Source organism: Suncus etruscus, chromosome 7, assembly GCF_024139225.1.
Source record: "Suncus etruscus isolate mSunEtr1 chromosome 7, mSunEtr1.pri.cur, whole genome shotgun sequence".
Classification (NCBI taxonomy): Eukaryota; Metazoa; Chordata; class Mammalia; order Eulipotyphla; family Soricidae; genus Suncus; species Suncus etruscus.
The window spans coordinates 29,096,202-29,111,292 of NC_064854.1; the positions used below are offsets into that span (position 1 = coordinate 29,096,202).

Below are 15,091 nucleotides of genomic sequence, written 5' to 3' on the forward strand. Positions count from 1 at the left end.
ACGAAGGTGCTCAGGGCTTACTGTTTACTCTATGCTCAGGGATTATGTCTAGGAATGGACTCAGGGGTCCATATAGTGTGCCATGTATAAGGGAAGCTGCCTACCCACTGTAATATCTTTTTAGCCCTCTGGTTTGAGTTTTTATTTTTTTTAAGACTCTGTGTGAGAATGACAACATCTTTGTCAGGTTGAGATTTGTCTGCATTAATTTATTCATTGATCTCATTTTGGGCGATGGTTGTTTCCACTTCAGTCTCTCAAACTGGCGTGGATTCTAGCTTTTCCCTCTTGCATCTTCTAAACTGGTCAAAATGAAATCTCAACTTCACCTAGCTTCACCACCAATGCTGTTGTGTTCGTCTGGGTCTTCTGAGAGGCAGATACCAAGAAGCAATTCAATGGACAAGATATTTGTGATGGGGAAATTCCTGTGGTGGTGGTGGTGGTGGTGGTGGTGGGTTTAAACTGTAAGAAGCTAGAAAGGGCGGAAGCTTCCGAGGTGCTTGTATAGTCTTAAGAAAAATCTCAGTCATTTCCTCGGGAAGTTTTCAAGATACAGATGCCTGACCAAGAACTCCCATTTCCCCTAGAAGCTGGACTGGTAGCCAAGGTATAGCTGCTTTGCTTAATCTCGGCCATAGCCCTTGAGCTTTGCAGACAGCAACAGCCAGAACTCTTGGTTCACATGCTCTCTGATCTTGCAGAAACCTTTACCTAGCTTTTTCTTTCTCTTTTATGTCTCTCTGACCTAGTACTCAGGGGGTCCAGGTGCAACTCCTGGTAATATTGGCCTGTACTGATGGAGCCAAGAGTGCAAGGGGCCAGCAGGGCCTTGGGAAATCTAGCAGTCATGGAAGTTGTGTCCTGGCTGCTATTGCCAGGTCCAAGCTCTTTGAATTTTCTTCCTGACCCCAGGCCTTTGAGTCCATGATAAATCCTTCAAACAAAAACTGGCTTTAGCAAATTGGTTTCTTTTTTCTTTTCTTTTTCTTTTTTTTTTTTGGGTCACACAGGGCAGCACTCAGGGGTTACTCCTGGCTCTATGCTCAGAAATCGCTCCTGGCAGGCTCAGGAGACCATATGGGATGCAGGAATTAGAACCACTATCCTTCTGCATGCAAGGCAAACACCCTACCTTTGGCCCCTGGGTTACTGTTTTTACTCATCATGATTTTGGACCTTTATGGAGCTTTTTGTAATGTTTTGGAGCTGTGAAATGTTCACTGTTGCATTTAAAACAATTTTTAAAGATGGGTCAGAGAGAAAGACATAGGTGCTTGCCTTTCATGAGTCCCACACAGGCTCCTTCCCATCCACACATGGTCCTCTCAGCACTGTCAGAGGTCACTCCTTAGCAAAGTCTCAGAACTAAGCCCTGAGCACCATTGGATGTGGCCTCCCTTCAAAAAGGTTTGAAAAGAAATGTTATCCTGGGCTGGAGAGATAGGTAAGGCGTTTGCCTTTAATGCAGAAGGTCATTGGTTAGAATCCAGGCATCCCATATGGTACCCCGAGCCTGCCAGGAACGATTTCTGAGCCTGGAGCCAGGAGTAACCCCTGAGTGCTGCCGGGTGTGACCCCCCCCCCCAAAAAAAAAGAAATGCTATCTAGGCAAGGGGGTGAAGTGCGTGAGGGGGCACCCATGGTGCTTAGGGCTTACTCCTGTCTCTGTGCTCAGGAGTGACCTCTGGTGGTGCTCTGGACACCATCTGCAGTGCTGTGGATCAAACCAGGGCTGCATTTTATTCTTTGTCCTATTCTAATCCCTATCTAATGATTTTAACTTTTCTACCAGCTTCTGCTGTATTCCATAAGCCTAGAAATGGAATTAATCCTTATTCCTCATTTTATACCTTTCTTTGTCTATACTTTATAACTATAACAATACATTAAAAACAAGACAAGTCAGTGGGTGGGGCTGAGAAATTCTACCCTCTAATTATGCAGACTTTTTGGTGACCAATCCCCTCCTGAGGCTATGTTGAGCTTTCAAATCAAGTCACTCCATTAGCATAAGCCCTGGTGTGATCAAAGGGGATGGGTATGAATAATCAAAGACACTCCCAGCCCTGGAAATTCCAAGGATTTCAATGACCTCACAACTGGAATCAGGAATACTGATTTGTGTATTTCTTTTTATTTCTCATCATCTCTTCTTCTCTTTGATTATGCAGAGAGAGATAGCTCAAGAAGCTGAGTATAAGCTTTGCAAACTATTCTAAGCCCTCTGGCCAGGCCTCTTTTTTCTTCTCCCACCAACGGGCAGAGGTGCCCCCCCAAAATGAAGCAAGTGTGTGTAGAAGCACTTTCTCCTTTAAAATTATTTATTTATTATACCCAGTTTACACTTGGCTCTGTACTCAGGAATCATTCCTGGCAGGATGCAGGGGACCTTATGGAATACCAGAGATTAAACTCAGCTATGTAAGTCAAATGCCCTATTCCCTATAATATCACACTTGCCCCTGCAGACACACTTTCTATAGTGTTCTTAAAACCGACTGAGACCTGTGTGTATGCTGAACATTTATGTATTTAATTTTGGATTTGGGGCCACAATTAATTGGCAGCAGTGCATATGGCATTGCTTTCAGGAATCAGCCCTGGTGGGCTCCGGTACCATATGGGTTGCTGAGGATCAAACCCAGGTTGGCCCCATGCAAGGCAAACACTCTACCCACTGTAGTATTGTTCTAGCTCCATGTGTGCTGAATATTGATTCAGCAATCCAATAGCATTGGCTCATTTTTGGGCTTGAAGCAAAGCTTTTTGGATTCTTTTGTGTGTGTGTGTGTGTGTGTGTGTGTGTGTTTGGTTTTTTTTTTTTTGGGCCACACCCGGCAGTGCTCAGGGGTTACTCCTGGCTGTCTGCTCAGAAATAGCTCCTGGCAGGCACAGGAGACCATATGGGACACCGGGATTCGAACCAACCACCTTTGGTCCTGGATCGGCTGCTTGCAAGGCAAACGCCGCTGTGCTATCTCTCCGGGCCCGCTTTTTGGATTCTTAATGTCTCTCTCTTAGCTAGTTCATTAACTAAAATCTAGATGTCAATTCCTATCTCTGATTTCTGTGCTAAATTTTCAGTCAAGAGAACTGTTATAGAGTTTCTGGTGGTAGTTATAGCCAAATACTTCATGAAGACTCTACAAAAGAAGTGTCCAAGCTTAAGCCCTTCACAAGATGCCTTGTTATACTCATGATCAGGTTTGTTTGTTTGTTTGTTTGTTTCGGTTTTTGAGTGATACCCAGCAGCGCTCAGGGGTTACACCTTGCTCTATGCTCAGAAATTACTCCTGGCAGGCTCGGGGGACCCTATGGGATGCTGGGATTTGAACCACCATCCTTCTGCATGCAAGGCAAGTGCCTTACCTCTATGCTCTTTCTCCGGTCCCATGATCAGCTCTTTATTGTTGCTTCGGGCCAACACCTGGTATGCTCAGGGCTTACTTCTGGCTCTACACATGAAATCATTCCTGGCAGGATGCTGGTGCATTATGGGTGCCAAGAAATAAACTGGATCTGATACTGCAAGGTAAAATACCCTACCCACTGTCCTTTGATAGCTCTTTTTTTAAATGCTACTATGAGGATTTGTACACCTACCTAATTGTTATGGAGGCAAGTCATTTCTGTCAGGTTATTGATGAATAGTCTTCAGATGACAGAACAAAAGGATTGTTAAAATAAAGTACATCATTTTCTCCTACTAGTCAACCTACTCTGGTCCCACTCAATATTATGAGGACTAGACAAAATCAGACTGAGTAATGCTTATTGTAAAGCCATGTGGGTTAGTACCCTACTTCATAGATATATGGTTTTAAAAAGTATTTACTAAACAGGGATGGGAAGGAAGTGAGGGGGGCAATTGGGTGGTGGGGAAAAAATGTTGCACCTGGTGAAGGGGGAAATGTTCTGTTAATGACTGAATCCCCAACTACTATCAGTGTTTGTATATCATGGTGCTTAAATAAAGTAGTTTAATATTGAAAAAAAAGTGTTTACTAAAACAAATAATTCATAAGTTATTGGCACTAAAAATTATATAACGGGGGGCCGGAGAGATAGCATGGGGTTAGGGCATTTGCCTTGCATGCAGAGGGACTGTGGTTTGAATTCCGGCATCCCATATGGTCCTTGAGCCTGCCAGGAGCGATTTCTGAGCATAGAGCAGAAGTGGCCCCTGAGCACTACTGGGTGTGACCCAACAACCCCCCCCCATCAAAAATGAAAACAAATCATATAACAGAACATTGTTTATAAAGTGTTAAACTGATTAATGTTTCAGTGTAATATAGTATATATTATTGGGAAGAGCAGATTTGGACTCAATTTTCAGGTGCTTAGGGTTACTCACAGCTCTGTGCTCTGAGTCATTCCTGGTGGTGCTCATGAGTCCATGTGGTGCTAGAGATCAAATTAGTGTCAACTGTAGGCAAGGCAAGTATTATAAACTCCTTGCTATAGCTCTGATCCCAATATGATAGATTTACTATGTTTACTATAATACCAATATAGTTTATATACTAATTACCATAATCATATACTGACAATGTGCATCCCAATATGCCATCCACAAACAGTAGACACCATATAATGGAGATAGGGATGTCACCAAAATTATCAGGCAATTGGGTGGAGGAATTGAGATGTTAGTTTTGGGGGGCAGGGGTTGGAGGCCTGGTGGTATTTGGTGCCATGCCTGGCTCTGTGCTCGGGGGTCATTCATACACTCCTTGGGATGATAATATGAAGTTCTGGGTATCTAGCCCACCTTAACTGCCATATAATTCCCTGGCCCTACATTTTTAGGTTAGAGGAAATAAAAATCAAGAAGGTGACGAATTAATGAGTTTTGCAAGAAGAGATTCAGAGAGTATAGGTGTTATGGGCACCTTACTTTGCATGGACTGACTTATTCCTAGCATATTCCTAGATATGATTCCCAAGCAGCAACAGTGATCCCCCGAGCATAGAGCCAGGAGTAGTACCTGTGCATAATCATAGTGGCCAACTTCCTAGCTCGAAAAAAAGAGTTTTACAAGATGAAAGGAAGAAAAATACTATTTTTCCTAAAATATTCTTGATTATCACCATCAAGACACTGTCTAATGAAACAACATTGCAGGTTTGATCAACAGTCTACATAAAATGATTTCTTTCTCTTACATTAAAACTCCTACATGTTCTCAAAATCTGGCAAAGCAGATTCATTTCATTTTCAAGACTCCTCAAATATAGTAATAATGTTATTTACTGAAATACAACATGCTAAAGAAAGCTCATTAGTAATAGGTAATTTATGGATAGTTTCACATTAAGATCAGTTATGTGTTTAAATTTTTCTAGGTCTTCTGACATAAATATGGCCTAGTGAAAAAATCATATTTAAAGCATTAATTTTGGTAGTTCAAGAAACTGGTCAGAATGAATCATCAATCTTTAACTTGGATACTGTGGTGTAGAACAAGATGAAGAAGGAATTTCTTCCACTATTTCTCTCTCCAGATGTCCAAGTATGGTTTATTATCTCTTCTTACTGGGACACAAAGATATGTAGGAATATCTTTAACAACTAAAATTTCTTGTTCATACAACCTAGCTGAAGGAGGAAGGAAAAATAATTGCAGATCTAGGCCAGCTTAATTGTTTGCTTATAGTAGGGGTATATATTGGACTGAATCCAGGTTAACAAAAAATAAAGCCACAGGGTAGATACAGGCAGTAGTATATTATAAGGCTACTGTTTCCCACACATTTAAGTGGTCTGAAAGTATATAAAAATAATTAAGGCGGAAGAAAAACAGTAGGCGGTTATGAAATGTAACACATTTTCTTATTACTTTATTAGTTTAAAGGACTGCTAGAATCTAGTAACATACAGCACATACAGTTTGGAACCAAACAAAGACTGCTTCATTATTTATTGTGTATTTGTTCCTTTTAGGAAAGTAAAAAGGGAACAGCTACTGGTACTTGGTTTATTTTCATAGAAAGCCCTATAGATTAAAAATATCTCATAAGACTAGAAAAACTTTTAAAAACTGTTATTCAAAAAACTTTCTGAAGTCTGCTTATTTTTTTATATTAGATTATAGGATCAGTTTGATAAGGCCATTTGCAAAACAGTTCAATTTCTGCTTATGTTTCAGAAAATACTTAATCATACTGTGATGCAAATAAAAAAAAAAGAAAGAAAAAAAAAAAAAACACCACCGGGAAAGTAAAGGATCCTGAGCAATGTCTAGAGTTGATCCCATGACAGTATGCTCCAAGGACGGAGAAATCCCATATCTCTTAGGCCAAGTGAATTCTTTTTCGAATGACCCCAATATTTACTGTGCCAGTGCAGGAGGGAAAAAAACAAAAATACAAAAAGCACAAAACCTTGGTTATTTTTTTGATATAAATATATATATTACCTTCATTTATTATTGTTATTATTATTTTTGATTTACCAATCTATTTTGGTCGATTTCTCTGTTTGGGTGTGATTATTGAAAGTGTAGTCCCCAATTATACTTATTTTTTTTATTTATTTATTTTTTTCTCTTCCTTTCTTCTCTTTCGTTATGTGCTATGCCATTGTTTCTTAATTCAAGACCATGGCGTGATTTTTGTTTGTCTGTTTTTGTTTTATTTTTTTTCTACTTGTTTGTTGTTTGTTTTGTCTGCTCTGTGTGGTGCTTATCGATATGCTGGAGCCCTCACTGGATATTTGACACTTCTTTTGGTACTAGTGGAGTGTTTCACCTACTTTTTCTCCATCTCCCAGATTGATGATGAGAGCCTTTAGAAGGACTCCGCCCATTTTCCGGGGTATTAGACTCTTACCCCAGTTTATTGCTTTTTTCTCCTTTAAAACAAAACCACGCAAACTTGAACTAGCTAGTCCTGACTCCAGATATGAGGGGGAAATAAGGGAGGCATCAGGACCAAACAGGTGCAAGACTACTAAGTAGTGGGTTAGATACAGAGGGGACCACATATTCTAGCCGCCCTGGGGTGAGGGAAAAGGAAAAGGGAGGTAGGATAGAAACGGAGGCGTAGGGATGACAATTTGACGATGGGAATCCCCCCCCCTGATTTTATGTAAATATGTACCTAAAATATTATGGTCAACAATATGGAAGCCACTATGATCAAAATAAAAATTTATATTAAAAAAAAAAAAAAAGAGAAAACATAAACTTGTTCAATTTGGAGCATGGAAAACACTTTCTCCTCCCCCACCAATTCTGCCATTTGCTCTTGTCCTACATGAATAAAAGGATGCAGCTTAGAAATGAGTGCCATGCTACCATTGTTTTTATCTAATTGAAATTCAGAGGATTAAATACAGTTGAGTACATCCATGCATACATGACACACTGTTATCACATACCGGAAGCTCCAATCAAGAGCAGCCAGCTAAGACTCATTTCATAACATCATTAAAATTCATTGTCCACTGCTGTTCAGAAAGGCTTTTGTCAAAGCAGATAATAACGGCCTGTCAGACATGCACAAACAAATGTATATTAAATTGTCCTTTCTCTCCCTTTACTGTATCAAGAGCGAGTTGTTTTACCAGGTTCTGTGCCCTGAGCTTAACTTAAAACACTTCCTGCTTCTTAAGATGGCCAAATATTAGCAAAATGAAGTGTACAGAAAAATGAAGTGAGAAATATTTGAGGAATGAGGTGGGGGTACAGTAATAAAGCAGCATGACTAGCAAACAAAAGAAGCTCTAGTGTAAGACTGAGGCATATAGCTCGAACCTGGGAGTCACTGAGCAGAATGGTTAAATTGGAACAACTTAAATAAAAGCATCATTTTCACTTTCTTTTGGAATCTTGAGTTCTCTTTATATGAGAATCTCAGAAAAGGAAGCATTCCCAGTAAGACCTTTCCCCCCATTTCCTGTTCTTCTGAGTGAATATTCCTGAGGTGATGAACACAGCTGTAAGTATGGTGTTATCTGGAACTTCGATGGCGAGACTTTACTTCTTTAAACTCGATATTTTTCTTTGCCATGTTCATTGATCACACAAATGTGCTGAAACAAGAAAAAATGTAAATACACTAAATCCTTTATGAAATATAAGTCACAGAGAATGTGAAGTGATGATAATAGAATAATGCCATCTTCTAATGAAATTCTATGGTCATGTTTCTCTAGAGAGGTGTTTATGTAGTGATGTGTGTGCCAGCACATACAAGTGTGTTTGTTCAACCTCAAGCAAATACAATCTCAACCTCATACAAATGCTGGACAAGCATTTCTTCACTGTTCTGAGTCTTAATCTGACTCTGCCTTCCTAGATCTGCAACCACCAGAAAAGCAGAATATTCACCAGTTCAGAGATATATTTCCAAATGGGAAGATGACAACTTTCCCGGTAAATGGGAAAACAGCCATGGTGAACAATATATGGACTTTTATTGGACCCTTTTTGGACAGCAAAAAAAATGTGACCAAATATTTTGATAATAGAAGTAGAGAGAAGTTAACATAAACCAAACAATGTGACTGACTGGTAAAATACTAGGGTATTTCACAGTGGGAACAGGTTCTGTTTGCTCAGTGGCTCAAGCCCACCAGACCATGAACTCTGTATTTTGGTTTTAGACACTAATTGTCTTGTTAGTTTTGCATATAGAGCCTGTATGGTGCACTTTTGGTAATCTGCACTGATCAGGGACACCCAGCAAGATCTATATATCTATGTAGTGAAGTCCTACTCTTGACTTTTTAGTAGAGTTGAGCTGCATACCCCTGTCATCGATAACTTCCAGATTTCAGATTCTGACAACTCATGATTGAATAGTGCCTACAATCATGAGCAGGTAACCATATTAAAGGACTCTAAAGAAAAATCAATCCAAAGTTCCATGATGAAATTCCTTATTTCTTTAATACAACACAGAGATAAATCAGAATTGCTTCCATTATCCTAACATAACAAGGTGGGACAAGGGTGGGGATTAATTTGTATTATGAGTACAGAATGTCTTGAATCTTTCTGACAAAAAAAGATATTTAATAATTGACAGTGGTCATTACTGTGATTTCAGTACTTTGTTTGGTTAAAGTCACTATAAAATTCTTTTGAAAATGGGGTCAAAAGATGCGCAAGACTTACATTCAGATCTCTGAAATATTCATTGTAGTCTAAGGCATAGCCCACCACAAATAAATCTGGAATCTCAAATCCAGTATCTATGCAGAGAGAAAAAAACAAAAAGAGAAAATTTAAATAACATCAGCATATGTTCTATTTTTTGGCACTAAAATGGTGAGTCCCTTTTTTCTGAGGCAGAACTAATCATAAGAGTGATAACAAAGCACAGGGCAAGTTCATTAGGGACCTAGACCAGAACGGATGCTCAGCAAGACACCGTGTAAGAAAACACCCAGAAAAAGCAGCTGCCCTGCTACTGTATGGAGCTGAGAAAGAATTCAGGCAGCCCAGTGGAAAAAACTAAGGCTGCATGAGGTACTTAGGTAGCTCTGCTGGCCTAGAGCAAGCAGATCTGATGATCTAAATTCCATGGACCAACTTTGAAAAGCATAAACATTGCAGAATTTTTTTTTGTTTGTTTTTTGGGTCACATCCGGCAGTGCTCAGGGGTTACTACTGGCTCTACGCTCAGAAATCTCTCCTGGCAGGCTCCGGTGGTAGTGGTGGTGGTGGTGGTGGTGGTGGTGGACCATATGGGATGCCGGAATTCAAACCACCGACCTTCCATTGCAGAATATTTTGTAAAAGTTGAATATTTGCTGGGTAAGGGCTGGGTAGTTGAAACTGGTAGACAGGAAATGCAGATATTTCACTTGAGAAAGAAAATGAAAGTAGTTACTTTTATGTTAGTCTGATTTTGTGTTTTATTTTATTTATTTTTGATAGTGCCAGGGATTGAACCCATATGCATATGGTCACATAAGCATGACCTGGCATGTGCTCAATCACTGACCCACATCCCTGTACTCCTAATGTTATTCTTTGAGTTCACAATGCAAGTGGTATTAACTCTTTTTTCCATTGGGGGAAAAATAAAAATAAATGGATTTTAATGACTACCTATTTCTATTTGAGTGCTTCACACAGGTGAGGGTGTTCTATCATGGGGCCACCATTGGACCCTAAAGAAATCGATTTAAACACAGTACAAGGTAGTGAGTTTAAGAAAGGCAAGAGTTTCTGGGAAGGTAGATGATTTTTTATTGGAGAGGATCCTCAAGGAACAGACAGTATCTCTCCTTTAAAAATCTTTTATTGTTGTTTTTAAAGTTTGGGTAACATGGTTACCATAGAGATAACTTTTATAGCTTTTATGTACAAAGTTACTGCACCCTCATCACCACCAAAGGCCCAGATCTTTCCTTCAAAGATCTTGAAAGCAGAATCCATAAACCTATGGTCATAAATTTTTCAGACATTCCAGTTTTCTTTTTCTCTGTCAGTTTATTATGGTATTGCATTTGGGAGAGATGTACTTGCTTACTTTTATAAAATGGTGCTTTGGACCAGTCATTGGACTTAAAGTCATCACCATCTAGATCTTAAACCCTGCCACGCTCTCACATGGGAAGATCAACTGGTCCCTGATTGAAGAATGTGCTAGAGGTAAGGGCCTTAGTTTTTAGGGAATTGCACTATGTGTCACTGCTACAAAGCCTGCTTGTTCTCTCCAAATGACATATGTCTTAAAAAATAAAAAAGAGAAGAGCAAAATAAATGTCAGAGTCCATAAAACAGGGGTCTCAAACTCATGGCCCACAGGCTGTTAGCGACCCTCCGTACAACATTTTGTGGCCCTGCCGTAGAGGAATCTTTTTTTGTTTTGTTTTGTTTTAGTTGTTTGGGTCATACCCCCCAATGTTCAAGGCTTACTACTGATTTTGCACTCAAGGATCACCCTGACTTTGCCTCCTGCGGCCACAGGTAAATTGAGTTTGAGACCCCTGCCATAAAAGATGTCATTGGACATACTGAAAAGAGCCAATTAGAGGAATGGAACAGAAAGTATATATCCTCAGAAATCCAGAGAGAAACAAGAGGCAGATTCCAACCTAATCAGAATGTTAGTGATCCCAAGGAAACTGGGCTGGAACAAGGATCAGGGCATTATAAGTGAACCATGCAACCCTTACATTAGGCTTCACATCCCAGAATGGGAGAAGACAGTTCAGAAAGCTAAACGTTTTCAGTGATCATGGAGTAACATAGGGGCTAAGACACTGGCCTAGCAAGGAGTAGACCCTGGTTCCATTTCCAGTACTAAATGGTCCTCTGAGCATGTTGAGTGTGAGCCCAACTCCAAACCACCCCAAAAGAAAAAACGCGATTGTGAGTAGCTCTTAAAGCTACTAGGCACTTCAACTCTAGGCACATCAGGACCTCTTATAGTGCTAGCTGCTAGTACTGTTTCTTTTTGTTTGGCTTTGTTTTTATTTTGGGGGCCACAACTGATGGTACTTAGAGTTAGGGGTAATTCCTAGCTCTACAATCAGCTATCACTCCAGGTACTGCCTGTGGGTCCATATGGGATGCTGGGGATCAAACCTGGGTCAGCTGCATGCAAGGCAAGCATCTTACTTGCTGTATTATTACTCTGACCCCTGTAATAATTTAATGTTGTAAATATTAGTGACATAAGAAATGAATTACTAATTGGTTATGTCAGAATTGCATGTATTACGACTTCAGTTATAAAGCTTACCGAGGGCTAGAGAGAAAGTGTAATGGGTTAGCGTCTGCCTTGCATGAGGCCAAGCCTAGATTAGATTCCCAGAATCCCATATGGTCCCTGAGCACTGCCAGGAGTAATTCCTGAATTCAGAGCCAGGAGTGCTGGCTCAGTACTCCTGAGCATTGCCAGGTGTGCCCTTCCCCCCGACAAAAATCTTATCTAGACACTATCAACATTATTTCCTTAGACGATTTCTTATATAGTGATCTTGCCCAAACTTAATGACATCCAGATTCTGTTCTTTTATCCAGACACCAAACAGGAACACACTCTTTGGTCTGTTTGCCCAGAACTGATAGTGTCAAGCGCTAGTACATTGTGCAGAGAAACAAGCTTGTTTTGAGACTAAGGAGCCACTGTTTAAATGTCACGGGCTCTTTCTCCAGCCAGAGTGTTCTCTTGCTCTCATGTGGGTGCAGTCTGCTCATGGGAACTGCAGCCAAAATATCCCTGAGGCTTTAGAGCACATACGAGTCTTGAAAACTCAAGAGGAAGTCTGTGTGTGCAAGTGAGTGAAGCAGTTGCTGGACTATTAGCATAATAAACAATCAGCAGCCCCTTTAGGTTATCTGGCATCAGAGCTCTTGGGACTGTGGAGAGGAGGCCGGAAAGTGTGCAGCGGAAGACAGTCTTCCAGAGCACATGTTGGAGGTCAAGTGTGAAGATCGAATCTGCTGATTCGTGCTCTGCTCATTCTCTGTGTTACTAAACTCCTGTTTAGAGGTGCCGGCAGCGGTATCCAATTTCTCTTTCTGTGAGCTTTGGAAATTCAGGCTTGTTGAAATGGGGAAAGAGTTCAACAGGGTTGAGTGCATGAAGCCTGGGTTCAATATCTGGCCCTACATGCTCCTCTGAGCATCACTGGGAAGTGAACCCCAAGCACCAAACTGCAAGTAACCCCTGAACACTAGTGGGACTCAAAAACTAGCTAAATAAGTTTTAATAGTTTTAAAGGCTTGTTAAAAATCAGCATCACAATGGTCTGGTAGCACTTCCTGGAAACAGTGTGAAGACCCTCGAACTAACCCTTTAATAGTTTCTCTATGTCCAGCCAGTGGGGATTTTGGGCACCCACCCAGTCATTCATGCCTGGGAGTGAAGGGAGGGGTGCAGTACATCTCACTTAGCTCCCTGCAATTTCTTAGCTGGGTTTTTTTTGGAGTTAGGAATTAGGAAACATCCCTACATCAAATACCCAATGCAAAACAAATAAATAAACAAAAACAACTCTCAAAAAAAAAAAACTCTGAAAAATCCAAACCAAACTATTTAGTAGATATAGATAAGTTTCTGGAGAAAAACCTCTTGCTTTTTCTTTTCTTTGCCTTTTTTTTTTATTTTAAATTTTGAGCTGTCTTCAGTGGTGCTCAGGGTTACCTTCAGTTCTGCACTCAGGAATTACTCCGGGCAGTGCTTAAGAGACAATATGAGATGTCTGAGATTGAACCCAGGTTGGCAGCATACAAGGCTATGCTCTGACCTCTGGAACTATCTTGGATGGGCTTGATCTTCCCTGATGAGGTTGGGAGACCACGAAGTCTCTCATTTACCCCACCCAGACAGCTTCCATTTCCCAGGAAATGCACCATCAGACAGGAACTTCTGTCTTTCACCACTCACCCGATACCCACACGAGTAGAACCCCCAACCACTTACAGTCAGGCCGGAAGCTATGGCTTTGAGGCGTTCGCTTCACCAGCAAACTAAACCATTTAAGAGGAAAAAAATGGGAAAGAAAAAAAAAGTATTGGTGAAAATCTGGGTGAATTGCAAGATGAACACCACAAAAGGATGCATGTTAAATGTGCACTTTTCCACAGGATCAAATGAGACTTTTTCAGAGACTGTATCCTGCATAGATTTGGGCTAAAGCATGAAATGCTAGCTCTAATGTTCACTTAGCTGTGCTTGAAATCAGCAGAGGGAAGAGGGACTCAGCCTCAAACCCAAGCTTCCCTCCCCGGTAACATTCCAGTGGACAGTTTTTCTTTTCTTTTTTGACCACAACTGGTGAGGCACAGGGCTGACTCCTCGCTCTCTCCTCAAGAATTACTTCTGGCAGGTTTGTGGAATATGGAATGTCAGGAATCAAACCCAGGCTGGTTGCATGTAAGACAGAGCCTTACTGGCTGTACCACCTTTCTGGCCCACTTTTAGTTCAATATGGCTATTCTGCAGTGTAGAGAGCAGAAGAAGGCCACTGGTTTGCAATGGAACATACCATCTGGCAATGGCATCTTGGATTAGTCTTTATCTTGGGAGGGGTGTGGAAAAGATAGGCATGACAGTGTTGTGAAAATCCTACCTGGCCACTTTGACCATGTTGGGCTTGTATTTCTCGATGCTGCTCAGCAAGGCTCTCATGGTTCTCCCTGTGCCAACAACATCCTTTGCAAAGAGGGCAGAGAAAGTCAAACAAATGCATGAAGATGTTTTCATTGGAGACAGAAGAGTCTATTACTTTTTTGTTTTTTTTTTTTTTTTTTTTTTGGGCCACACCTGGAGCTCAGCAACACTCCTGATAGACTCTTGGGACCATATGGGATACCGGGGATCATACCTGGGTCCGCCCAGGGGGTCAGCAGCATACAAGGCAAACACTCTACTGCTGCGTTATGGCTACAGCCCCAGAAGATTTTATTCCTTATTTATAACTATTTGCTTGTCATTAGAATGGCCGCCAAATTGAAATCAGCATGGAAGCAAGGTTTTTGGTGTGTGTGTGTGTGTGTGTGTGTGTGTGTGTGTGTGTGTGTGTGCGTTTTTTTGTTGTTGTTTGGGTCACACCCGGCAGCTCTCAGGGGTTACTCCTGGCTCTATGCTTAGAAATCGCTCCTGGCAGGCTCGGGGGACCATATGGGATGCTGGTATTTGAACCACTGACCTTCTGCATGTAAGGCAAACGCCTTACCTCCATGCTATCTCACAGACCCCTTGGTGTGTTTGTTTTTATCTTTGTCTTAAGGGAGATGTCTCTTTCCAGAAGTTTCTGAGGCTTGGTGATGACTGTGGCCTCCTGGAAACCTTGAGCTGTGTTGAATGACCAAATTTAGTCTTGGAAAGCCTGTGTCCATTTGGACCTATGCAGGCATATCCAGGGACCAAAACCTGCTCTGAGGTGATGGGACACTATAGGAGACGCATGAATATTTAAACTGGACACTTGATTACACGGAATGTAGCTGCTAACCCTCCCCCCCCCCCCATGGGGATGTCTCTGGCTGGGAAGTGACATATGTCTGGGCAGCAGCTGGGGCAGTGGGGAGATTCTGAGAGTGTGAAGCTACAGTGGCTGTGGCTCTTCCCTACCAATGATTGCAGCACAATGAGGGAGGTCGGGCTGCAGAGGGGC

General features: G+C 41.2%; 1 protein-coding gene across 1 annotated transcript in view; it reads right to left on the reverse strand.

The window, feature by feature from the left end:
* Window positions 1-7,178: 7,178 nt before the first annotated feature.
* PRTFDC1 (phosphoribosyl transferase domain containing 1) overlaps window positions 7,179-15,091 on the reverse strand; it is a 79,281-nt gene continuing 71,368 nt past the window's right edge. The window contains exons 6-9 of the mRNA XM_049777839.1: window positions 14,045-14,127; window positions 13,396-13,442; window positions 9,129-9,205; window positions 7,179-8,041 (exon numbers count right to left, since the gene is read on the reverse strand). Of these exons, the coding sequence (XP_049633796.1) occupies window positions 7,994-8,041; window positions 9,129-9,205; window positions 13,396-13,442; window positions 14,045-14,127 (255 nt within the window). The 3' untranslated portion in view covers window positions 7,179-7,993. The remainder of the gene's footprint in view (window positions 8,042-9,128; window positions 9,206-13,395; window positions 13,443-14,044; window positions 14,128-15,091) is intronic.